At 42.5% G+C, this 27,101-nt stretch overlaps 1 protein-coding gene and 1 pseudogene across 3 annotated transcripts; both read left to right on the top strand.

Annotated features, from left to right (window-relative positions):
- Window positions 1–987: 987 nt before the first annotated feature.
- On the top strand, window positions 988–2,562 carry LOC310772476 (metal cation symporter ZIP14 pseudogene; annotated as a pseudogene). Its single transcript has one exon. The product of its transcript is annotated as a metal cation symporter ZIP14 pseudogene (transcript).
- Window positions 2,563–5,378: 2,816 nt separating this feature from the next.
- On the top strand, window positions 5,379–20,477 carry kat5b (K(lysine) acetyltransferase 5b; the record flags this gene model as incomplete). 2 transcript variants are annotated; one of them, XM_083638554.1, is made up of 15 exons in its annotated part: window positions 5,379–5,408; window positions 5,489–5,555; window positions 7,281–7,349; window positions 7,487–7,626; window positions 9,194–9,265; window positions 9,579–9,752; window positions 9,892–9,966; window positions 15,036–15,098; window positions 17,035–17,283; window positions 17,391–17,480; window positions 17,601–17,741; window positions 18,347–18,440; window positions 18,573–18,732; window positions 18,863–18,944; window positions 20,049–20,477. In XM_083638554.1, 15 exons carry the CDS (start codon window positions 5,379–5,381, stop codon window positions 20,181–20,183), a joined length of 1,641 nt encoding a protein of 546 aa, XP_083494680.1. In that variant the 3' UTR covers window positions 20,184–20,477. The 2 variants fall into 2 exon arrangements, with proteins under 2 accessions (XP_083494680.1, XP_083494681.1); XM_083638555.1 differs by lacking the exon at window positions 15,036–15,098.
- Window positions 20,478–27,101: the final 6,624 nt, after the last annotated feature.

Below are 27,101 nucleotides of genomic sequence, written 5' to 3' on the forward strand. Positions count from 1 at the left end.
TTGGCTATATAAAAGTAAATAAATTGATAAATTACAACAAAAGGGAAAGTCTGGTGCTACTTCACCTTTCTGAATAAATAGGTTCGCCCCCCCCCGAATAATTCTTTTCCATGACGTTTAGCCCTAGCCCAAAGGTTTCCTGACCTCACCTGACCCTCAAACGTCCTCAATTTGATCATTTATATTGTATATCATTGTTGCCCTTGGCAGCTCTTTACATCAGTTGTCAAAGTTTGATCAATTCCACAACACAGTGAATTATTTCCCATTTTGTATATTTATTATACAAAGAAAATTAAACAAAACCTGGATGATTGATGACAAAAACCAGAAGTCCTTCCTTCCTACATGGCGTTTACAATACACTATTGGCTATTTTTCCTACCAAGATGGCCATGTGATGAATAGAATCTATCAATGCTCTTTCCACCTATGACGAAATGTGAACACAAGATTTCACAGATGATGTCATCATTCGAGCAATTATGATGTCATCGGTGAAGATGTCATCAGTGATGATGTAATCAGTGTTGTCACTCGAGCAATTGTCATGTCATCGGTGATGATGTCATCAGTGAGTGATGCCATCAGTAATGATGTCATCAGTGATGTCACTTGAGCAATTGTGACGTCACTGGTGAGATGTCACCAGTGAGTGATGTCATCAGTGATGATGTAATCGCTCGGTGATGTCATTCGAGCAATTGTAATGTCATTGGTGAGGATGTCATCATTAAGTGATGTCATTAGCCCTGTGTCTGCCATATCATAGCTGCAGAGAAGCCATGCTGTTATTAGACTGTGCATGGTTTATCTTGACCTCTCCAGGAATCTGTGTCAGCTCACTAAATCCGCAGGCTCCCTCCCTGCTATCAGGTAACCTGTAGGCGTCACTCCGGGAGCCCCAGGGCACACAGACTAATCACAAGCCTTATCATCAGGGCCCCAGTTGAAAGAGATCTTGGCCCTCTAGCCAGTGGAATAGCCATGCTCACCCAGTCTCATCAAGGCCGTACCACCACCGCCATCACCCTCCTCCAGCCCCAGCTGATGCTCACCCTGGTGCTTGCTGTACTGCTCTGTCCCCTGGGCAGGGTGCTGGGCCAGGGGGAGAGCCAGGCTCAGTCACAGTCTCCTGCCGAGGTCCTCCAATACCTGCTGTCCCGCTACGGTGGCAATGCCACCATCACCGTTCCCCAGGTCTGCTCTCTGCTGGCCCACCTCACCCAGGGTCAGGGCGACGTCAGCAGCAGCAATGGGGCTGCCATTACTGAGAGACCTCCAGCCACAGCACCCAAAGCTAATGGCTCCAAGTGTCTGCCTGCGGACACCCTGGCTGTTTACAGCATCAGTGAGCAGTCACAGCTGGATGGGCGGGGCTTAAATGAACTTTGCCTCACCCTGTTGCAGCAGTTGGACACCGGCGTCTGCGGGTCAGAGAAAAAGGCGGAGCTTAGCAACGAAACCTCCCCCAGGCCCTCAGATGCCAAAGTATGGGCTTATGGGTTCCTGAGCGTGACACTGATCTCGTTGTGTTCGCTGGTCGGTGCGAGCGTGGGGCCCTTCATGAGGAAAACCTTTTACAAGCGACTGCTGCTCTACTTCATAGCCCTGGCCATTGGCACGCTCTACTCCAATGCCCTGTTTCAGCTCATCCCAGAGGCCTTTGGTTTTGACCCCATGGTGGATTTCTACATGTCCAAGTCCATGGTGGTGTTTGGAGGCTTCTACCTCTTCTTCTTCACTGAGAAGGTCCTCAAGGTGCTGCTCAAACACAAACAGGGGGACCACGGCCATGGCCACAGCCACTACGCCAGCGCAGATCACTCCTCTGCAGCCAACAGGGACATGGACGGGGGGGTGAGGGAGAAGCTGCAGCAGAACTTAGAAGCCAGCAGGCTGGCGTTGGGCAGGGTGGAGTCAGGAGATGGAAAACTCATGCCCAGCAATGCACAGATATCACAGGACTCCCACACTGCGGAGGGTGGGGGCCAGTCTGGTGGGAGCTGCTATTGGCTGAAGGGGGCGACCTACTCACACATTGGCACCCTGGCTTGGATGATCACGCTAAGTGATGGCCTGCACAACTTCATCGACGGCCTAGCCATCGGCGCCTCCTTCACCATCTCCGTCTGCCAGGGCATCAGCACCTCGGTGGCCATCCTGTGTGAGGAGTTCCCCCACGAGCTTGGAGACTTTGTCATCCTATTGAATGCGGGCATGAGTATCAAGCAGGCTCTGTTCTTTAACTTCCTCTCTGCCTGCTGCTGCTACCTGGGCATGTGCTTAGGCATCCTGGCTGGCAACAGCTTCTCGCCCACGTGGATCTTCGCCCTGGCAGGTGGCATGTTCATCTACATTGCTCTGGCAGACATGTTGCCGGAGATGAATGAGGTGAGCCGCAAGGAAGAGGAGGCGGGTGGCAGCAGCTTCCTTGTCACATTCGCCATCCAGAATGCCGGCCTGCTAACAGGCTTCTCCATCATGCTCCTCCTCACCACCTACTCTGGACAGATACAAATTGACTGGGCACATCCGGGTACCAGTGAGAACTGGAATTGAGGCCTAAGCTGGTTTATACCTGTGTGAATTGACCCCAAAATGGCACAGAGACAGAACTTCCAGGTTCAAAGGAAGCCCTCCACATTGTCATTGCCCCCCCCCCCCTCCTTCTCAGATTTAGGTTTAGGCCTACCTGTGACCCCACAGATACAGTCTTGGGAGTTTGGCTGTTGTATGGCAGGAACGCACATGGAGTACCTGTTCATATGATTTATGGCAGAGGGGGCAACAGTGTTGTTCCTTCATCTCTCATTGGCTTTCTTCTCACCAGTCCCCCCCAACCCCCTATCCCCCACCAGTCTAGAGATGTCTAGACTGAACCAGTATTTGGCAGAAGTACCGGGAGAGACATGAGTTTCTAGCACTGATCGCGAGCCGATCTGCAATATTCAACAAGTTGCTCAGACTGTCCTGTGTTCCCCAGACTACTGATCAGACATTTTGTTTTCTGCTCTTTATCTGCTTCCTCGTGCCCTTCTCTCAGCAGATGTGCTCGAGCCTCAACTGCATTTGAAGACCAAATACAGGCAGGCCATTGATAGCCTGGGTAAACCCAGCCCCAAGTGACCTGCTCTCAGACAGACCCTGCTCACTAGTCACAGTAGTAGTGACTGAGAGCAGGTCTGAGAGCAGGTCACGTGGGGGCTGGGTTTACCCAGGCTAGGCCATTGATAATGGTGAAAGGCTAGTAAAAACATTTCTGATCACCAGAGCTCCTTAAGAAATCTAGGGAAACACTCATTTGCACTGATTTTCTTTCCTTTTTTTGTATTTTCTTTATTTCCTTTTAAATGTGAAATGTGACTTTATCTTGAGTGAAATTTTATGCGAGGCCCCAGCCCTGTCTAATACTTGGCACTAACTGTGATGGAATTTTGTATCATAGACTGTATATTATATTAAGGGCCCTTACTCAGGACAGGACCATTATAAAAAACTCCTGAGCGTGACTCTGCAATTTGGCAGTGGAGGCCAGTCAACAGCCCAGAATTACCTCTGGAAACCAAAGAGCCTGAGAAGTGGATCCTAACTTCATATTGTTTTGGTTGGGAAGGCCAAAACACAAGATTACAGTCCCACCCAGTGATGTCGGTAAGGCTACACAAGAGTAGGATTCTAACTGACCGTGAATAAGCGATATGGGGAAGTGGAAATCAAAAATAAAGGAAAAAAGGAGCAAGATCATCACCAGCATCCATGACACTCGTCAATGACATGCAGCTCAACAAGCCCGAGAAGGCCTGGGCTGGAAGCCCTCGAGAAGGCCTGGGCTGGAAGCCCTCGGCAAAGAAGGCGACCCGCAGCTGCGGACCAGAGTAGACCCAGGAGCTGTTCAACCGCGTTCGCAGCCCTCATTTGTTACTTCCTTGAGCCGTGTTGTAACTTGTAACATGAGGAGATTCATACACCAAAGTAAAGTTAAAACAATATCATTCATTAACTAACTAACTCACTAACTAAAACTAGGGGAAACTAACTTAGTTACATCAAACAAACAAACATAAAAGAGGGCTGGAAGCATGCTAGAATAGCACCCTGGATACTTCCGGATGCTACAGTAGATTTTGCAATCTTGGAAAAGAAGAACAAGCATAGGGAATTTATTTGTGATTCACACACAGTACAGACATAATATAGATGATTATTACGGGTACATTCAGATATATACAGATGCCTCAAAGAGTTTAGGTAATAAAGTAGGGATAGTTTTTGTTCCAGAACTTAGGGTTAGAATAGGAAAGAGGGTCAGTGAGGGTGTATCGGTTTACGCAGCAGAAATGCTAGCAATATTGATGGCAGTACAGTGGGTAGAGGAAACAAGACCGTTAAAATCAATTATATGTTCAGATTCAAGCTCATCATTAGCTAGTTTACAGAGCAGTCATTCAGACAGCAGACCAGATGTTTTGATTGAGTGTACAGCAGACAGCAGTCATTGTATAGAATTGGGATGATGGGACTGACAGATACATTTTTATGGATTCCGGCGCATGTTGGGGTCAGTGGGAACGAGAGTGTAGACAGGATTGCAAAGGAGGCTACAAAAAATCAAAACATTGACTTGGCAGTTATAATCAGCAAGACAGAAGTCAAGGCCATTGTTATGCAGAGGTTGAGGGAAAGGTGGCAAAAGCAATGGGAGGAAGAGAGGAAGGAGGTGGTTTTATAAGATTCAAAGGAAAGTGGGGGAGATGAGAAGCGCAGCAGGAAGGAACAGGAGAGAGGAGACAATTATATTGAGACTCAGGTTTGGACACACTGGATTACACAGTTCATTAGTCATTATAGGAAAGCATACAGTAGCCTAGATGTGAGTGCAGGCAAGAAGAAACAATTGAACATGTTAATGATACACTGTCAGAAATATGAGTCAGAAAGAAGGCAGCTGGTGCAGGACCTCAGAGAGGTAAAAGTAAACTTTGAATTGGTGGATATTGCAAATTTTTTGCAAAAGAACTCAGGGGATAAGTGTTATCGACTCATATTTCAGTATCTTAGAACAACAAATTTGATTGAGAGGATATGAGGATATTATTGTAGGTGTGTATATATATAACGCTAGATATAATGTATGTACCTATATGTATATTTGTTTCTTTCTTTAATTTTCTTTTTTATAAATACTAAATAGTAGAGTAATAGATTCTGAGCCACACTCCATACCAGTTGGTGGCGCTAATGCGGTTTGCCAACCGCCAATAAATCTTAAGAAGAAGAAGAAGCAAGCACGCAAGAGATGATTATTATCTTGCCATTTATTAACTCTTTGGTGTAGACCGGCATTTTCCCACAACACCCTGCTTCTACTTTCACAGATGACGAAAATGGCGGACAACGCAACAGTGGTAGGTCCCCGAAAGATATGATTGTAATTGCTAGACATTAGGTATTTTCAGCATACAAATAAACGTATTATTTTCGACAGGTGGAGGTCGTCGAAGGCTGTCGCCTCCCCGTTCTTCGTAAAAACCAAGAAAACGAGGACGAATGGCGTAAGTAGCGTTATTTCTCAGTAGCTTCGCCAGCGCTAAGCTAACGTAGCTCACTAGCTAACCTCAGCTGTTATCAAACGTAATGGCCTGGCTTTAGCATAAACAAACTCATGTTACAGTCGGTGTAAGAACACACGAAATGTTGCAATTAAAAGTTGAACGACGTAATTTTGAAATAAAATGTGTATTAAGTTTTCTTGGCCTCCAGTAATGTACATCATTAACTAGCCCAACTGGCGACATAATTGTAATTAAGACGGGTTCCTAATTAGAATAGGCCGCTAGACCAAAACAGTCTGTTTTCAAGCTTTGGGTTATGACTCCACAGAATTGCTGTTAAGTAGTTAGCTAGTTACATGACATCTTGCATGGACACATTTTGGCTCAGTTTTAGGGGTCAATACAGTAGCAGGACAGTGACACCTCCGCTGTCCTGTATTGAGACCCGCTAAAAATGAAGAGAACATCACAGTCAATGCAGACAACACAACAGACTCAAACTGGGGCAGGATTCAGTCTTTTACTAATAAACAACATAGTGTGTGTAGTGTACATATTGGCACTACGAGCGTCGGAACTCGGAACACACTCAATAAACTGGCAATAAAGAATGTGCACTGATTGTGTCAAGAGTGGCTGTGGCAGCTGTGAGAACTGAGAAGAAAACAAACCGGTGATTATCATTACGTATTTTAAATGTATACAGCTTATTTACTGTCTATGTAACTTCACTGGAAATAAATATATGCCTATAATTAACATAATTGAGCTCAAGTTTCACAGTCATTTGGTTTGATCTTGTGAGAATCAATTGTTAGCCCTGATATGTCATTCTCTCTGTTTTTGTTAGTGATTGCATGCCAATAGGGATGCACGATATAGCGGCGATCATATCGGTATCAGCTGATGTTAGTAAAAAAATATATGTATCAGTATCGGTCCGATGAGCAAAATAACAGCAATGTTAATATTGGTTATTGTATCGGCCAAATGTTCATATTGAGAGGAAACATTCCGGTAAATCTATGATTTATGGGCTTTTCCAAATGTTCTGGAAATAAACAAAGAAAACTTCTTTCAAATTCAGTGTTTACATTTGTTTGTACAAAATTTGACGATCATAGAACTTGTTTATATACAGATCATATCGGCATCAGTAAATATCGGTTATCGGCCATAATAACAGCAATGTTAACGGTTATCGGTGTCGGCCAACATTTTCATATCGGTGCATCACTACATGCCAAAATTTCGCAAGGTAGTGTGCCTTTATCAGAAACACACAAGGGGTAGACAGAATAACAGAAATGCCACATGAAAGAGGACTTCACCTTAAGTCAAACAAATTATAATTGCAAAGGGAGCCGCTTGTGTCAGCTTCAAAAGAGGTTTGACAGTCATCACCTGTCATATTTGAGTTTTCAAAGCAAAGCAAAGCAATATGACAACAAACCATTCCAAAGAGGTCAAATAGCCAGTGTCCAAGTTGCAGGTGCATTGGTGAGGAAACATTTTAAAATTATTTGTAATGTGCACTGCCAACTTCGGCAAAGGGTCTAGAAAATGATGGCAATATGCCAAACATGGACAAACTGCACTGGTGAAGAGAAACGGTCTAGTGGTAAGCAAGCTGTATCGTCACTACTACTAGTGATAAACTTGATAGCTATCTAAATACCTATGATAGCTTTAAGTTGGATTACATTTTCTTTTCTTTTTTTGCAGCATTGGCTGAAATTCTAAGTGTGAAGGAAATCCCTGGAAGAAAGCTTTACTATGTTCACTATATTGACTGTGAGTATAATTGTCAAAATATTTCTGCCATTTTAACTGCAGGTGTTCTTGTAGTCTAATTAATATTAGACCAACGTGTGTGTGTGTGTGTGTGTGTGTGTGTGTGTGTGTGTGTGTGTAATCACTTGTGTTAAAAGTCAACAAGCGTCTGGATGAGTGGGTCACACCGGACAGGCTGGACATGAAGAAGCTCCAGTTCCCTAAGAAAGAAGCTAAAACACCAACCAAGAATGGCCTTCCAGGGTCGCGTCCCAGCTCTCCAGAGAGAGGAGAAGTGGTGAGTGCCTACTGCACTGCCAGATGTTTATCTCAGACTCTCAAATGTTGCAACAGTAAGCTCAGGGTTACAAAAATCTCTTTAGTTTTGCTAATTCACAGTATTAGTGTATACAAGGAAGATGGCTTCCTCTTGGATGATCCTAGGTTTTACATCCTAGCTTGATGGACAGCCATATGGTGCCTGTATGATGAAAGTAATGGCCAGTTGGAATAGTTTGTGTAATTGATTGTGTTGCAGTTTAATTCTGGTCAAGGTTTCAGCACCTTGGACAGCGACATCGCGTCTGTGCGTCATGTCTATTCTGCTCATCTGTGTGAGCTCTTCAGATATAGAGCAACGCTGAAAGGCTTGTGCCACATTGTTCCACCTCCCTTTTCCCCTTAATTTTTGAATTGTATTTTTATATGAAATAAAGCATATTTTTATAATTGCAAGAACAAGTCAGACTCCTGATATTCACACTACAGATGGTCCATACCACAAGAGGCTTGACACCCTAGTAGTCAATACATAATAACTTGTTTTTTTAAATTAACTGTTTGACAGTGGTGGCCAAGTTGCTAGTCTTTTTTTTTCTCTTTTTTTAATTAATATATATATATATATTTTACCCGCGACCAGGACTCATACCCCACCGGCATCCCACCCACAGACACGACTAGTCTGCACTGCAAACATCAGCAGCTATTTGTGTGGTAGCCTTACTAATGACCTGCAACACCATGTGTGCTGCTCAAGTTGAGCAATTACTTAGTTGAAATCAGCCAACAGAATATATGATGTGGTTGCTCTATGAACACGAGATTAAAACATTTCTTCAGAATTTGACATTAACTTAGCTTTGGCACACCTCTAATAGCAATTAAAGCAGACCGTTTCACAATCACAAAGAACCTCCAGTTGTAAGAAAGATTGAAAGCCTAATTTTCCATCCATGTTTTTATATTAATTCTATCAAATATAATTTTGACTCTTAACTGATTGCTACATAAATGTTTATTTTTCTTAAAGGCTGGCTTTACCCATAATCAACCCACTTTGTATCATCATAATCTCGGTAATAAGCACATGGGTAGTGTTTACCTTCTCTCTCTGTTTTCCTCACGGAGAGCCATTTCCTCCTCTGGCAAAACGCTCTGTTGTGATGCGTTTTACGTCACAATGCGTCATAACGGAATTGTGGAAATTCTGCTCGAGACGCGGAATCTGCTCAGAGGGCAGCTGTTATTGTTTATTTTATTTTTTTAAGTATGTGCATGTGCACATCCACAGAGCCTTAATGACTTGCAGCTGGTGGGGGCAGAGTTTCTGCAGGCAAACAAAGGGAGGATTTTTTTCGGTGAGGTAAACATATAGAGAAGGTAAACACTGCCCATGTGCTCATATTACCGAGATTATATTTGATACAAAGTGGGTTGATTATTGGCAAAGCATCCTTTAATTATTCTTCTAGCTACTATAAATGTGTGTGTAGATTTGAATACCATAAAGCTCACTGACTTTGAGGGTTAACATGTAAATGTTAGTTCAGTCCCTTCCTTCTCTTCCTTTCTCTTCAATTTAGAGGAAGAGTCTAGAGCTCAACCTACAACCTGCTGCTGCCGCTCCTTCCAGGGGCAAAACCCTCCCCACACCGGTGAAGTTGAATTACCCATTCTAGAGAGCCATGACCAGATTTACCTTGGGATAACCAGGGATAAGCGTTAAGGGGAATAAGGGTCTCGGGATAACCCTACATTTGATATGCTGTGACTACTAAACAGACACAGTCTTGGCTAATACTGAGATAAAATCAATAGCTTTCAACTAATATATTTGTTTGTATGTGGCAAATTCGAGCATATGTCTGTCTCTGGTTTGGCTGTAATTAAAAATAATAAATATATCTTATTGAATAAGAATTTGTAATTAATTTCCACTGAACTTCCAACAATATTTCTCTGGTGCAGAAGAGAAAAGCAGAGTCGGTCTCCTTGGTGACGCAGGCGTCCCCGGCCCCCTCCGTGCCTTCACTGCCCGGTTCTGCTGAGGCCACTCAGGCAGCAGTCTACCCGGCTGTGAGGGAGAGCAACACCTTCAACCCCAAGGCCCGTGACGACCATGATCACATCTCTCTGACAACGGTAAGGCCCGCGACGACCACAAGCACATCTCTTCTCTGACAACGGTGAAGCAAAGCCTTTGGGCTTTTTCAGTGTTCCATCTGACGTCTCTAACATGTAATAATTGGCTAGTGTGACCTCTGTTTTCTCAAAACGATAGAATGGCACGGCCCGACGCCTCGTCCCCTCTCAGCCAGGGAGGAAGAGGAAGGCTAACTGTGGGGGCAATGATGAGGTATGCCGCTCGAAGATATTTCATCTTGACACACAGCTTGTTATTTTCCATTCTTATTCCAACTATAAACCACAATATCTTGGTCTCCATTTTTTCAGCTTTATAAATGACACCTTATGTAATTGTACTAATCAAATGTCAGTCACTGCTAGGGTTTTATTTTAATCACCATTGTTTTTGTTTTCTTTGAAAACAGAAATAATAATTTTTAATTAAACACATTTACTTGTAGTATTCTGGGAATCTCAAATTAATTGGCTGACAAATGAGTCGGTTAACTCGAACCACTTTACTTTAGTATCTGCATCAGCAATACGGCTATTGCAAGCCAAAACAATCCGGGATACTTGCTTTACTGATATGAGCAGAATTGAAGTGTAATAAAAGGTAGTTTTGCAGAAATGCATGATTGAAAAAAAAACGTTAAAATGACTCACAATAATAATCCCTTATCTAAACCTTAAATTAATACTACAATATAATGCTAATGTTGTAAAAGGTAATACCGTAAAACTCCAAATAGTAGCCTAGGGCTGTCACTTTTCATTCGAAATTCGAATGCAACTTCGAATGTGGGGGAAGGGGTTCGTTTTCGAAATGTAATTTGAATGTTCGATTTTTTTTTTTTTTTTTTTATTATTAATTTTTTTTTTTTTTTTTTTTATTAACCAAAATTAACCAACTGCTGCTTGCTGGTAATGTTAATCCCATGTCAGAAAAAGTCTCCAGATTTGTCGCGTTAGTCTCTTCTGAGAAAGATTGTCTCCAGGGTCTGAAAAGTTGTCTCGAGTTGGATGCAGCCAAGTTTGTGAGGCAGTGTTGTGACTGTGAGCGTCCAAGCTAACACGTCGGGCTGATGCCCGGTGGGCTGCAGTGGGTTGCACCAGCTGTGCGTAAGTTGAAACGTAAGCTAGTTTGAACGTAAAGTCTCACTAAGTCCGAGTTTACGCACTACTAAAAATATTTGGGTTGCACCAAGTGAAATAGTTACAACGTAGGCATAAGTTAGAACTTAAAATTTACACCTACGTCTTACTAGGTGTAAAGTCCTCCGTAAAATAGCAGTTGGCACGGATTGCAACTTGGCACCGTGGCGCATCATTGTTTTGCGTCCGCAACGCGCTCTCCGTGATAAATTACACCCTTTGATATTTATGACTCACGCTTTTGTTTCCCACAAGCTGCAGCACTGCATACAAATTAAAATAACCGCAACAATTTAGTGAGGCAGGATGGTGGTATAGCCTACAATACTGATGAAGAGCTCACAGATAAACGTTAACAGTAATATGAACCTAAACGAACGTTACTCAATAACGTTCTCATTTGATTAGTGTTGATGAAATATGAAAGCACTAATTTGCGGTGGGCAACATGTCCTGTTTTCACTCCACTTAAACAACCGTAAATAAACACCGTTTCCACCGTGCTTTTCACTGATTGGTCACAGATACTGTACACGTCATTGTCTGCGACACTATTTTGGTTAGTATGGACTTTAGGGTCTACTAGTTAAGATGTACCTTATGTCTCCGTGGTGCAACCAAACAAAGACACAACTTTAGTGTCAAACTAACTAGTTTGAATGTAGCAGTTAGTGTGGACTTTACACCCTAACTTAAGACAGAACTTACGTTCAGCTGGTGCAAGAGGCTGCTGGACTTTTTTTTTTTTTTTTTTTTAATTAATCAAAAAACTTCGAATATATTCGAACGAATATTGGGCAATTAAAGTTCGTTCGAATTTTATTTTGGGGAAAAAGTGACAGCCCTATAGTAGCCCAGGCGTTTATTTACCAAACTGTGTAGCCTGTCCTCTCAACATCTGGATGCTTTAAGGATCATGATTATGGCATTTGATCCCATAGACCAGGGATATTCAACTTGCTTTGCCCGGGGCCACTTTCGTGAAATGATAGGAGGCCAGGGGCCAGTTAATGAACAAACAATATACATTTTTCTGTAGCGGATTGTAGGTTTTTGGGGTGTCAGCCAGAGTTTAGTCTGACAATGTTGCGCAATCGCGATGTCAGCATGTGCGATTACATAACCACATAAGGGTGTTTTTTTTTTACGTCTTTTTGTGTTTGTGTGTGCCTCCTCTAACGTTACACGTGGGTAATGACCTGCTGTGATGAAGAATATAGCGAGATTAACAAGGTTGATAGCAGAGAAAACACTGTCGCAGCTGCCTACAGCAGCACCTCCAGGCTTCTAGCTAGCCTGTCACATGACGCCTTCATGGTCCCTCGATAAAGTCTGCAGATGCACGTTACCTCGCCTCTCTCAAAAAAAAGAAGAGTCACATGGTGAGTGTGGCGTTTAAGGCCATCTGTCCTACAAAATAAATAAACAGGGTGTATCCAGTGGTTCCCAACCTTAGGGTCAATTCAAATAGGGTCGCCTGAAATTTCGTTCGTTCGTTTTGGGTTTTTTTCGTTCGATATTATCGACGGTGTACCAGAATTTGAATGTCTAGGGTCCCTAGACTTTTGTGACGTCAAAATCGGGTCATGAGTCAAAAAAGGTTGGGAACCCCTGATCTATACTATCAATGGGTGTATCATTGTATTACTGGACAGACATGTAACTAACTTTGCAGTCTGAGCCATCTTCTTCACAGTGCTGTAGTTTCTATTTTTCTGGTGTTTCTTTTTTACATGTTTGGGACAGGCAAATGTCTCAAAATGTGTCATTTTTTTGAAAGATAATTTTATTTCAAATTGTTTTATTTATTTAGTTTTAATATATTTAACATTTTAATATATTTCATGTATTTTAGTCTGCGATACATGAAACCGTGGTATTTTTGTCCAAGGTTATCATACCGTCAAAAACGCATACCGGCACATCCCTAGATACCATTTGTTTATTATATCACAATCGCAAATCGCAATATTGTCCACCATAATCGCTAATCACAACTTTTCCCCAAATCCTGCAGCACTAGTTTCAATCCACCTGTTTTTATGCAAATTTAAAATTTGAGTTTGAAAACCTGAAAAATGCGGAAAAACTTCAAAATATCGCAAAAAAGTTTTCACGCTTGAAGGTGGAAAAGTTGGCCGTATCGATAAAAGGTAAATGCGATAAATGCAGTGTAAACCGATGAAGCAAATATTCCGTCTTCTTTCTCTCCATTAAAAAAATACGCAGTTTCATGTTGTCATGTCGGTGCAGCCTACACTAAATAGGACTTGTAACGTAAGGTAGGCTAATGGTAAATAGCAGTAGCCTACCATTTTTACAGTGTGTTTAAACAGAAGAAGACTGGGATTAATGTTAACACATTGAGTGCCAAGGACGTCTGTGGACGTCCTAAAAAAAAGTAACGAGAAGTGCCAAGGACGTCTGTGGACGTCCTAAAATCATAATTCATATTATTCCATAATTCTGCTGTTTAAGGTCGTACCCAGCCAGTGAGCATGAATCCCTTCAAGGGATCACACGGCGCCACCTTAAAAATCTACACGGGAGCTGCGCCACCCACCTCAGATCCTTTACTTTGTGCAGGAGAAAGCGGAGAAAGCCGTGATCAAAGAGACACCGATGCATGCTGCAGCCAGAGCCATATAGATTGCTCTGTCCGCAGCTGACAGTTGGCTGCGATCCGCGCCCACAACTGAGCTCCTCCGCCTCTGTCTATCCGCCTGCACACAGCCTCTCCACACGACTACCCGCCAGAAAGGCAGCACCCGAAGCCGAACGGCCAAACCTCCTCCCGCAGTCCCGTCTGCCATTTCCTTGTCGCGCTGGGATCCGCCCGGGGCAAAAACGGAGGCTGCGAAAATAGACTGTGTGCGTGTGGGGAGGAGCCCGCAGCTCAGGGGTGGAGAGGGGGGGAGAGGGGGGTGGGGCACGCAGGCCGCACAGAACTACACCATGTCACCACATCAGAAAACACCAGCCAGAGTCAGTGAACGTGCTCGAAATTAGAGTGCAAAAAGTATTCATAAAAGTGACTTTATCTTGAAAAGTAAAAAAAGACAGCACAAAACCCTTGAAAGTGCTCTTCTTTCAGAGGCTGTCATTTCATAATGGAACTGTCTAGAAACAAAATTGAGTGTCCAATGTTTCATTAGAGTCCAGCCCTGTCCATATAGCCCTAATAGAAAAAATTCTATAGCTGTTTTCAACTGAATGGAAGTGAATCTGGCACAGGCTCCAGACAATTTTACTGAAGCGCTGTGGCACTCAATGTGTTAATGGACTCACTTCTAGAATTGCTCCGTGGATTATAACGTTATGCTTGCTGAGTTGAAGAGTGGCACCTGGTATTCCAGAAATTGCATCTTGGTCTATGTACCTTTTGTAGATCATCAAGAAACTTTAAATTAATAACGTAGATGTGTTTAATAGAGGTTGGTTGCTGCCTGCCTGCAAGACGATGCATAGCCTATCGGGTCTAGCAGCAGAGCAGCAGGCAGACAGCCCCAAACACGAGGTGATTGACAGCTCTATAATTCACATAAACGCGCATTATTTTGCATTTTCTTTTGCCGACCTTTTGAAAATTCTATTAAAATTTGCGATTCCTTTTAGATGGAAACCCAACTATTGTCAAGTGTTTATTTACACTTTTGACATGGGTCATTTGCAAACATACAAGCTACAGAAAGAAAATCTGATCTACAGCTATATGTCATAAGTGAGACTGCCTATATTAATAATATTGTTTTTAATTAAAGTGAGGAGAAAGCCTGGATGACAGTAGCTTAGTCTATTTGTATTTCAATTACACATTGAAAGGATTTAATGTCTTAAGTCAATGCTACCAAGAAAATGAATAAACCTACTTTGTTTACAAACCTATAGCAGTTCAGACCTCGGAGTTCATTTCCAGTGTTTCTGTTCTACTACTTCCAGCAAGCTCCTTTCATTTGAGCAGTTAACCTGTGGATTATAGTTTATGTTTGATAAAACTACAAATGTCATACTGAAGTTGGATCTTGCTTTCAATTTACCCCCGTAACTCAACTGTGTAGTCTAAACATTCAGTGTAAATAAAAATCATTTTATTCCCCTCTTTAAGTTTCCAAAAGCCCCTGTTCGCCTGTGTTTTTCTGCTAGATGATAAAGGTTTTGCAGTATAACAACCCTCGAAGTGCCCCTGTCTATCTGCCACCACAAGAGGTCTGTTTTATTTCCTATTATTGCCCATTGACTGTGTGTTGCTCTCCAGAGCCAGCTGTGCTATAGTGCAGTGGTTCTGAAATGGGGGCCCCCAGGGGTCCTTGAGGGGGTTCCAGGGGGTCCACAGCCAAAAGGGGGGCAATTTATTTTCGCTATAATTCCATTCATAAGTAACACAATGACTATTTTGGTCATGGGTTTTATACACTTTGTGTAATAAAACATTAAAAGCATCAATCTTATTATCATATCGTCGCTGTTGTGCCAGGAATCTCCAAAACAGCAACTTTTCAGGAAGTTAAAAAAACCTGTTTGCTCTTAAAATACTGAACCAAACGTCGTCAAAGTTGGCACATGTCTTAATTATAGTTAGTTTCCCGCTGAATGTGTCATTACTTTATTAATATCTTACCTGGATAAGCTCAAATGATGTTGTTTATATTATCAGTCCGACTTGGAAGCACTCTCTCCCGGCCAGTCAGGCGGGGAGAGAGTGGTATGCTCATGCACGAGCCCCAAGCTCCGGGCTGCGAGGGCGCGCGCAGCAGCAGTGCTCTGAGCCTCTCATGGCCGAGGCGGGGGCTTGGGCATGGGGTGAGAACAGTCTGACATAACGTAGCGTTAACATTACTTTATTCTCTTCAGAAACCACTCCGATTTGCATGTTAAAACAAGTTTGCAGCCTAGGAATAACTGGAAAACATTTTATTGATCAATTAACGTCAGAGGAAGCCAGGATTAGTCAAAACGATATGAGAAATACACCTGCCGTGTAGGGGTGTGCCGATTAATCGTTTTTTAGATGCATCGCGATGAGTCACGTGACGATTAAAATCGATTCACAATGTTCGATTATCGATTTGCAAAAAATTGCAATTTTCTTTTCTTTTTTTTTGCTTTATTTGCAAAAAATACAGTATTTCGCCCGGAAAGCAGTTCCAATGGTGACCAATGGCACTGATTTATGACAAAAAGTGAAAGAAGGGAGATTCGAGGTCGTGGCACAACAGCGACGATATGGGGGACCATGGGACAAAATCCTATCAAATGGGGGTCCGTGGTCTAATCTTTTGTCAGTTTAGGGGTCCTTCATGTGAACAAATTTGAGAACCACTGCTATAGTGGGTCCAATAAAACAGAGGAGCTGCCTACCTCTGACCCAAGCTTAAGCTGCGTTCACACCGACCTATTAAAGTTTTTCGCTGGCATCGAGTTTACTTACAAAGTCAATGCAAACGAGCGATTAAGCGTATATTCGCCCGGGAGAAAAATCGCTGGGCGTCCAAGCGACAGAGACAGAGCAATAGGGAGAAAATTCACTCGTCGCCCGAGATGAAATATCCCAACTCGAGCAAAATTACGCTGGCATCAGTCGCTCGCTGTTCAACGCTGATTGGCTGCCGTGTGAGAGTGAGTCAAGGATCACACTGGCTTGGAACAAACCGCTGGTTTATTGTGTGGCAACAAACCGCATTGACAGGCTGACAGCTGACATGAAGTGAAGTCTGTACTACCGGTATAGAGCTCGCGTTAGGAGCACGCCGATAGGCTTAGCTTGTAAACAACGACGGTGGCTCGTAGTGGACAAATATCATGACATTGCGTAATGTTATAGCCCCCAGTCAATTATTGTGCCTGTTGACGAGCGATTTAAACAGAGCGACAGAGCGATTCCAAAGGGTTGAATCGAGCGACGGAGAGAAAAATAAATATCTCGGTGGGAACACAGCTTTAGTCCTTTTGGTAGAGAAATGGGTTTAACCTGGCCATTGTGGTTAACTGGTAAAATAAAATTTCTCTGAATTAGTAAAAAACAACAACACATTAGCATTTTTAAGTTACACAGCTTTAAGTACTTCAAAATGATTGCAGTAAGAGTGCATTAAAGTGAGAATGAATGATGTTGGTGCCTAACGTTGCCTCTCTTTACCACCAGGACTCCCAGGACAGTTCTGACGGCATCCCGTCCGCCCCCCGCATGACCGGCAGTCTGGTGTCTGACCGGAGCCACGACGACATCGTCACCCGCATGAAAAACATAGACTGTATAGAACTAGGCCGTCACAGGCTGAAGCCCTGGTACTTCTCGCCGTACCCGCAGGAGCTCACCGCGTTACCCATCCTCTACCTCTGTGAATTCTGCCTCAAGTACCTCAAAAGCCTCAAGTGTCTCCAGAGGCATTTGGTGAGATTCTGTTTTGAAACCTCTGTAGATTATTTCAGCCTTTTCTCCTGCTGTATAGATTATTGAAAATCGCTCTCATCTTCTCGTCTTTTATCATCTCATGACAGACAAAATGTAATCTTCGGCATCCCCCAGGCAATGAGATCTACCGCAAAGGCACCATCTCATTCTTCGAGATTGACGGCAGGAAAAACAAAGTTAGTGATTTATGAGTTATTATCCCCTCCTCAGATTTTTTTTTATATTGGGTGTATTATTATTATTATTATCATTGCTGCTGCTGCTGTTATTTTATAATATCCCCCCCTTCCCCCCAGACTTATTCCCAGAACCTGTGTTTACTGGCCAAGTGCTTCCTGGACCACAAAACGTTGTATTACGACACAGACCCTTTCCTCTTCTATGTAATGACCGAGTATGACTCCAAGGGCTTCCACATAGTGGGCTACTTCTCCAAGGTACAAATTCTATGGAACATTTTTAAAATGCTTATACAGTGTTTATATACACTCACCGAGCACTTTATTAGGAACACTTGTACACCTGCTTATTCATGCAATTATCCATCCAGCCAATCATGTGGTAGCAGTGCAATGGATAGGATGATAGTCTGGAGGTTACACACAATGGTGTGAATAGTGTTGGGCAGTAATATATTACTGTAATAAATTACCCCCCCCCCCCAGTAATGAGTAAAGTCATCAGTGAGTGTATGTGTATTTTATACATATATTCTTTAAAGTCTGTGAAAGAGCTGTTGCACACCTTAAAAACTTTAAATCAGGTGCGTAGGATGGAAAAATGAACTAGAAGTAGAGAAAATCCCGTGAGACACTGACATTACTGGTAAACTCTTTATTAGAAGATAAATAAAAAATATATATTAAATGTATCTTCTAATAAAGAGTTTACCAGTAAGGTCAGTGTCTTGCGGGATTTTCTCTACTTCTAATACATATATTCTTTACCAAGCTATCTGATCTGCATGTTTCCACTTGTAATAGCTATTTAACAATCTAGCGCCGTCTCGGCTCAAAATTAACTTTTGTCCTTTTGTGTGCAGGAGAAAGAGTCGACAGAAGATTATAACGTGGCCTGCATCCTCACCTTGCCTCCTTACCAGCGGAGAGGCTATGGCAAACTGCTCATTGAGTTCAGTAAGTGGACCATTTTCAAAACAATGGCAACACAGTGTTCAATACATCTGTGTGCTTTAGAACATTTTCTGTATTCGCCTCACGAGTGATCATTTCTTCACTGTCTGTCTCTCTGTGTGCTGTGTTTGTCAGGTTATGAGCTGTCTAAGGTCGAAGGGAAGACAGGCACCCCTGAGAAGCCGCTTTCTGACCTTGGTCTTTTGTCCTATCGCTCCTACTGGTCCCAAACCATCCTGGAGATTCTCATGGACCTGAAGCCTGACAACGGGGAGAGGCCGCAAATCACCATCAAGTATGTGGCCCATGGCTTTTTACCTCAGCCTTTCGATGTAGCTCAAGAATATATTCAGGCAGTTCTTGGTTCCATTATTATTTGTTTAATTTTATTTATGTACTTATTACTTACTTATTTTATTATCCAGTGAAATCAGTGAGATCACCAGTGTGAAGAAAGAAGATGTCATTTCAACGCTTCAGTACCTCAACCTAATCAACTATTACAAGGTGAGAGACAGAGATAACATCTTTCATCTCATATTTTATCGTTGGACATCTCTAAATTTGAGCCTCTTTTTGAATTGATGATACACAGGCATATAGAGCAAATATTTCTGCCAATCAGTAGTGAAGGTAACAGTTTTAGTAATGTTTAACGTACGTCCGTCCAATGTTCGTTAACGCGATATCTCAGGATCCCCTTGACGGGATTTCGGCACATCAAGGTGACTGACCTCACGAACGCCATTTTCAAGCTCATTAATGTGATATCTCAGTAACGCCGTCACGGAAGGTCGTCACATTTGGCTCAAACCTCCACTTGGACTCAAGGATGAACTGATCAGATTTTGGTGGTCAAAGTTCAAGGTCACTGTGACCTCACGAACGCCATTTTCTAGCTCCTTAACTCAATACCCCAGGAACACCTTGACTGAATTCCGTCACATTTGGGTCAAACGTCCACTTGGACTCAAGGATGAACTGATTACATTTTGGTGGTCAAAGTTCAAGGTCACTGTGACCTCACGAACGTCATTCTCAAGCTCGTTAACGCAATATTTCAGTAACGCCTTGACAGAATTTCTTCACATTTGGCTCAAACATCAAAGTCTGCACTGACATGGATGTCGACTGCTCACTTGTTGGCCGAGGCATATATCCGCGGTGCGGTCGTTCTATTTTATTTGAGCAAGTTGATCACTTCATTCCCATCAATGATGAAATTAGTAACATTTGAAAACACATTGCAGACGGCTAATGCTAGCTGTTAATGTTGTAGATTAGCCGTGTCCATTCAAATGTCATAAATGTTATATAACATGACTACTTTCAAGATTTATATGAATCAAGATGTCAATGTAGCCAAGTAAAACATTATGGATTGACCTTGGTGTGAAATGTTTTGAAGGAACAGGTCTTCTGGCTGCTTATCTTGTTTCTGATTGGATGGTGTTGAAACTTTGGCCCCAATTTTGCCCAAAATGATTGCCCATGTATCATCACCACGTTTTCAGCCCAAAGCCTCAAATGCGTCAGAGAAAGTGAAGTGTAATTCCGATTGCAAAAAAAAGAAAGAAAGAAATGGTTGACTGTCTTGTCTCCTGCATCTAGGGTCAATATATTCTGACTCTCTCTGAGGACATTGTGGACGGGCATGAAAGAGCAATGCAGAAGAGGCACTTGCGCATAGATCCGAAATGCCTTCACTTCACCCCTAAGGACTGGAGCAAGAGGGGCAAGTGGTAGAGAGGGTCCCAGCCTTTTCAGCCAATCCCCTTCCTCTGACAGCAGACTTCACTGAAACAAGCGGTGTATCAGATGCAGCTTTTTGTTGAGTTGTGGAGCCTCTAGTTTATACAGAAACCCTTTTGGACCCAGGACTCCTTTTATTTAAAATGTAAACAATGAACAGAAGTTGTCATTCAAGATGCTCATGCTTTGATTGTGAATAAAAAACAACTATTGAATACAAAGCAAATTTAGGGAAAAAAGACAGGATGGTTAATGGAGTGACAGATTAAAAAAACAACAAAATGAAAAATGTGGCTAAATCTTTATATCTTCAGAAAGTTCAGAAGTGTAAAAAAGAAATCATGTTTATGACCTTAACCCATTGAAACCTGATGCAGCATTTGTGTGTGTATCCCTTTAAGACCGCGTGACGCCGTTCGCGGTCTTAAAGGGATACACACACAAATGAGGGATATACACGCAAATGCTGCATCAGGTATGAATGGGTTAAAGGTATACTATGCAACTATTTCATTTAAAAAAAAGTTTTTTTTTTTATCCGTATGGAAAAATGTCCCCTCAAAAACATAAATTCTAACCCTCTAAATGTGGCAGTGTGTTTGTGGTCAGACGCTGTCACCTGCCTGATTTTGCTGCCATTTACCGGTACATTTGTTTGGCTGTGGTCGGGGCTGTGGAATTTGGGTCGGGTACGTATGATCACCGCAATACCGCGGTCATGTGACTCCACCGTGCGGGGTTGAGCTCATTACCGTCATCACCGCAGTTATTATTTTTATTATTATTATTTACGTTTTATTGGTCTACTTTATTATATTTATTACAGACACACTGCCAAAAGAAGTTCAGTAGGCTATAGCCAGTCTTAATAAGAATACCGTGTTTAATGTCAAATGTTGATACGCAGGCAGGCTGCACGCACGTCTCCTCTCCTCTCCTCCTGTCTCCCCACATGCTCACAGGATTACTCAAACATTTTGCGCTGTGACCGACACACAGCAGGCAACACAGAGGAACAAACAAACGTAGCCTTCTCACATTTTGACTCGGCTCAAGACCTTCTGCGGCTAAACTTTCTTCTAATCTTCTAGGCTTATAAACTCATGACAAAAAGCTTCTCATCTGTCCAGATGGTCATCCATGACGTGTGGATATTATTTGCCATGAAGTTCTACTAATTTATCCAGGTGGGTCAGCGTAACGTTAGCGGACTTTTCCCTGCTCTCTGACTGAGCTCGTCAATGAATGAGAGCTGTGTACCTGTCACTGCTTTTACTTCATAACGTTATAAACAAACGAGTTGCATAGTGCACTCTTAAAAAAAAAAAAAAAAAAACGTTACTCACACTGGGTTGAAATTAGGGGTGCATTCGTAAATGGCACTCCGAACGCCCAGAGCGCACCCTGGCACAAACTGGACCGTAAATTGGGAGCACTTTGGTTAGGGTTTGGTTATTCAGAGCGCTACACTCTCGGAGTGGCAGAGCGCACTCTCAGCATTCCAGCTGAGGAGATGGAGCGTCAGAGTGCCAAGAGATGATGAACGGCTAAAATGGTTAAAAAACACAGGGGAAAGGAAGAGAATGTAGGAGAGGAGCTGAGAGCAGATAAGGGTGAGCTGTTTGTATGTGTAGCAGTTGGCTAACTGCTAGCCAGTAGCATGTGTTTCTAAAACGAATGACCCGTTTGTTAATTCCTACAGAAAGAGCACACTCTAACACTTTGAACAGCCGCACTCTCATTTTCGTGCAGAACGTCAGATTGGATTTCCAAATGCACCCCAAGAATATGTTTGTTTACATGAGCTCAATCAGGTCTGCAGATCACTGTCTGGCTGCTGCTGGGTGCTTTTGTTTGTGCGCTGGTGTGATTTCTCAGTGTTAAAAACAATGTTGGCCCGAAGGACCCCGCCCAGCCAGAAGACTAGAGACTGTCTTACGATGCTACACCTCATGTTAGCCAGCTGTGTACCAAAACACACCGCAGTTTTAATTTGACATTACTATTTTGGGACGCGCCACGTGGCGTCTGAGCGGCACTCACCAGAACGTAAAATCTGGTCGCATTTGGCACTTGGCGACTGTTCATTTCGTGCCCTGCTTGTAGCCTATGGCTCACGCAATTTGCGGCTTGTGATGTGTCTCGCAAAGTGCAAACCAAACGCATTTTACAAATGCATTTTTACAATCCTCGTGTGTTAGAATTTGGAAAACGTGAGCCTTAAAGCCTAAATTTGGAAAAACTCACGGAATGAAGAGACCAGCATGTCCAGCGGTGTTTGGGAAATGAAACGATCTCAGCGCCAGGCAGCTAGAGAGAGTCCAGCCGAGTCTTGTTCTCTGAGTGAACAGCTGTGCAGCCACGGGCTGCAGGGTTTATATGATACAATACAAAATACTTTATTCATCCCCCAGGGGGGAAACTGAGTGCCACCACACTGTACATATAGGACAGACAACCAATAGTACAACAATAAGCTTGTTTTATTTAGAGTAGCATTATTATTTAGGATTTATTTAGAGAACTACATCAGAGAGGATAGGGCAGCATGATTTTCTTGCTTATAGGTGCTCCAGTCAGCATCCTTCATCTCTGCCCTGTAGCCTACCGTTTGTTGTTGTTTTTTGCGGTTAACCACCAAACCGTGGTAAAACGTGCCGCGGTGAGCGCGTGGTGAAAAACCCATACCGCCCCGACCCTAGGTACATCCCACATGGGATGTATAGCGAGTCTTAGCGACCAGCCAATAACATCACTCACAGCACAACAGCCCAGCCAATAGCATCGCCAAGATGTTCTGAGGGGGATGTTTCAGCAGTGCAGGGTCAGCGTGGAGTAAAACCAGGAAATAGAGCTCCTTCCCAGATCAGTTTTTGGGCTGTTTGGAGCTCATACCTTGATGGTTTGGATGTATGTGTGTGTTTATTTGTGTTTTTATAACATAACCACTGTGAAACTATCAGGGGGGGGGGAAGTTGAATGCCTGCATTTGAACAGTTTACTGCCACGCACTCTCCACATAAACACAGACTCTCAACTACATAAACACAGAACACAGCGAAACAATGCCCCACCACGAAAATACACACAACATCAACACACTGCCACACTATTATATGGACCAGAAGTGATCGTTTTGAGGGGAAACTTGTGTAATTGTTTTTTTTTATGAAATAGTTGCATAGTATACCTTTTAACAATGCATTATAACTGGGGAAAGGTATCTACTGAAACAGTGGAAATGAAAGCCCAAGAAGGCAAATAGGCCGCATCGTGAAGATGAGATGCTTGGTTTGCAGGTGAAAACGATTGTATGGCATCACCTCCTATGAAACGTTCAATGTTTAGTGTGTTTCTATTGTGCATCACACACAAGTGTGGATCTTTGTCTGCATTATTTTCGCCTGGCAAGGAAGTAGAAGAGGTTCAGGGTTGCCATCAAGGATCTTTTATATATATATATATATCCTAAAAATCATATGAAAACTTTTAAGGAGAACTTCTGGAAGATTTTTTGTTCTTTTTTTTTTGCCAAGAATCCTTGGGCAGAGACTCTTTCCAGAAGCACCACATTGGTTATTCATACAACAGCAGTTGTCAACTAAACCTGAGTTGGTGGAAACTGGACTAGATTTGGAAAGGGGACACATTTTATGAGAAACTTTACAAAGAAGGCACATTGTCACTGTGAGACCTGTGGCACTCATTAAACACTGGGACAACAAATATCCACGCAGCACTCCAAACCTGATCAGTTTTTACTTTAAAGCGGTCATTGTGTACAAAGTGTTGAGGCTCAGGTTCTGCCTCAGTTTCACTTGGTGCATCTGTTTTAATTTTTAAAGCAGTAGTATCTGTTGATGAAAAGAGTAACTGCCAACATGGCCATGTCAAGTGCATCATTTATTTACAATGCATTAGTCTTGCTTTTAATTTCCACACTGTTGATTGGTTTGTAGTGTTCCATCTTCTTTATGTGATCATACTAGTGAATAATATCACTCCTTTTTTGTTCAGATAATTCTCAGTCAGGACCATATGTCCACAGTGTGCAATGAGACAAATCAATTTTCCCAAATAACTTTGTTACCTGTAATAATTGTACATACTGAGACTGTTTTGTAAAAACAAAAATGCTTAGAAAAGAAACAAGCCATGTTGAACTGTTAGAAGAATGTAAATTATGTGTACAGTTGTCTTTCCATTTTTTTACTTGAATGTAAACTAACAGGTGGCACAATAATGACTTAATGAAACTTTACTGACTTAACTGTTGTTAGGAAAATGCATCAAAGGTGATATCTTTCTTTCAGTTTGTTTCATGTTTACACATCTTAGGATGTTGAAGCCCAAATTCGTGTAGTTGAAATTCTCTGGATTTGCTATATCTTTAAAGTGAAATACATTCAAAGTAGGATTTGGACGTTTGATATGAAAATGTTGTTAAATTGATAAAAACAAAACAAAACAAATCTGGGGGCGAAGTGTTTTTGTTTGAATGTGAGTAAAGGGTTCCTTCTTAATTTTAGCCACTGGTTGTGCTGAATGAATGGACGTCACCGGAGCTACATTACTTGTTTGAAATGTTATGCTATATTATATTATCATTTGACGATTATCAAACTTTGTTTAGTGGCGGCTAACTTCCTGCTGTGGTGATTACCAGAGGAACATATTTCGGTAACGCTTCCTTTGAATGGCTGTGCGTAATACTCGCATGACACTGTCATAACCATGACATGACACTTCTCATGAACATGGGGGCGTTATGAATGTTTATGACTGTCATTAAGTGTCATTCGGTAAATGATGCCTTTGTTAATGCAATTTTTACATTGTTTTAGATTTCTTCGTTATGACAACTTGACATTAACCTATACAATATAACCTGTTATAAACATGATATAGGCATTAAGATGTCATTAAGTGCAATTACACTTTCAAATGAGTTTATAATGATCACGTGTCATTACACTGTCAAATGAGTTTATAACTGTCATGAGTGTTTTCCTTGACCTCAACGACAGTGGGACAATTTTTAACTTTCTATTAATCAATCAAACCTTTATTGGCAGACGCTTGGTCCATAGATGACACATACACAATTACAAAAAGCACATAAGGGCACAATAAAAGAACAAAAGTACATTATAAAAGAGTCATACCAGAGTTTCCACATATGTGACTGGTATCTCACAGTGCTTAGCCCAGGATCAGTGAGCAACTTAATAATAACATTCTGAGACACGTTCAATCTACAGATGAACCTGTACCTCAGATTTCTCAGGAGCGCCTGGAAAGTATTAAGATGCCATTAATGTAATTACACTGTCTTGGTTAATGTCAAGTTGTCATAACAAAGACATCTCAAACAATGTCAACTTTACATTACAATCACATAATTTACCGAGTGACACTTAATGACAACAGTAATAAACATTCATAAAGCCTCCATGTTCATCACAGGTGTCGTGTCATGTCAGTATTATGCACACCCCTTCAAAGAAAGTGTTACCCATATGGTATCCCTTTCAACAGGGTCTTATCTGTGTAGAATTACAACCTGAATGGTAATTTCACAGAATTCAGATCTCTTGTGCATTGAGATAGCAAGCGAGCCCACAGTGAACACGCCCCCTGCAGTCCTCCCCAGTCCATGACACAGATGACACTATTTGTGAGTCATCATCACTGTCTGGAAAATGTATTGAGAGATGTATCATCGTGCAATGTACAGTGTCGTAAGTGCAGTTTTTTTTTTATCTTGTTTGCACTTTGGGAGGTTCAGCTCTTTTCATTAAGTTGGTAACAGCCACCAGGGGGCAACATGATCACTCCCTGTGCATACAAATGTTATTACCAATGCTCAAACAAGGCACCCTGGCTGAAAAGTGTGTAACCCTGATAACCCTGCTGGTATGGCATTGGGTAACGTCCAAATGAGAAGTGGGCATCAGTGTGCAAATGTGCTCAAGTCCACAGGAAAATGGTTTGAGTTAAAGGGATGAATGGCACTGCACTCCGCGTTAGTCCTGGCATCTATTACACCCTTCCCCACATAGTTTTGCAAAACTTCAATAACGTGCCACCCAGCTCGCCTCTCCATGAGGGTAGCATCAACTTTGGAGGTTCATCGCAAGTCATTCTCAAAATACTTTGTTTCAATCAGGTTGTATGGACTGGACTCGGTCCCCCTGTTTGTTGTTCTCGACCCCCCCCCTCTGTCAAGCAGCATGCATTTGGATCTGTAAAGTAGGCAGCAAATAAATAACAAGGCTCCGCCTCTCAGGCAGTACCACACAAGCAGTGACCCGCTCTTTATAGGTTGCTGTAAGGCTTACAAGCTTCCTTGTTAGTTAATAAGAGTGCTGATTCCCGCTGGTAGCCCTTGTGCATTTCTGCACTGCGGGTTTGGGTTGTCGGCCTGACATTTGACTGCGCTGCAGTTCTGGGGTAGCTTCTCCCAGCAGAGCATCACAGCCATTTTCTTTCCACACCTGTCATAGGGGAGAGAAGCACACCAATTCCCCAGAAGGCAAGCTGGAATTTCACACAATTATATTCACCATCTCCACATTAATCATTTGGGAACTAGTACACACCCTTCATCTTGGCACCTTGCTGGTGGACCTCAGATCTGTAAGGGCTTTGTCTCTTGGCTATCTGCTCCTGGAAACTTTACTTTCCAGACCAACAATGTGGTGAGGGCTTACTTTGTGGCATTTCATCTGGTGGTGGATATAATTGCAGTAGACTGGCCCTCCCATTATCACTATGCATTGTTGTCTCAGGGACCTCCGCTCCTTCTCGTCTGAGAAGGCACGGTGGCTCAGTGGCAGAGCTGTCGCCTCACAGTCAGAAGGTCCTGAGTTCGATTCTCGCCTGGGACACTGTGGGGCGCTGTGGTTGTGT

The sequence above is a fragment of the Poromitra crassiceps genome (genome assembly GCF_964638095.1).
Source record: "Poromitra crassiceps genome assembly, chromosome: 1".
NCBI classification, from domain to species: domain Eukaryota; kingdom Metazoa; phylum Chordata; class Actinopteri; order Beryciformes; family Melamphaidae; genus Poromitra; species Poromitra crassiceps.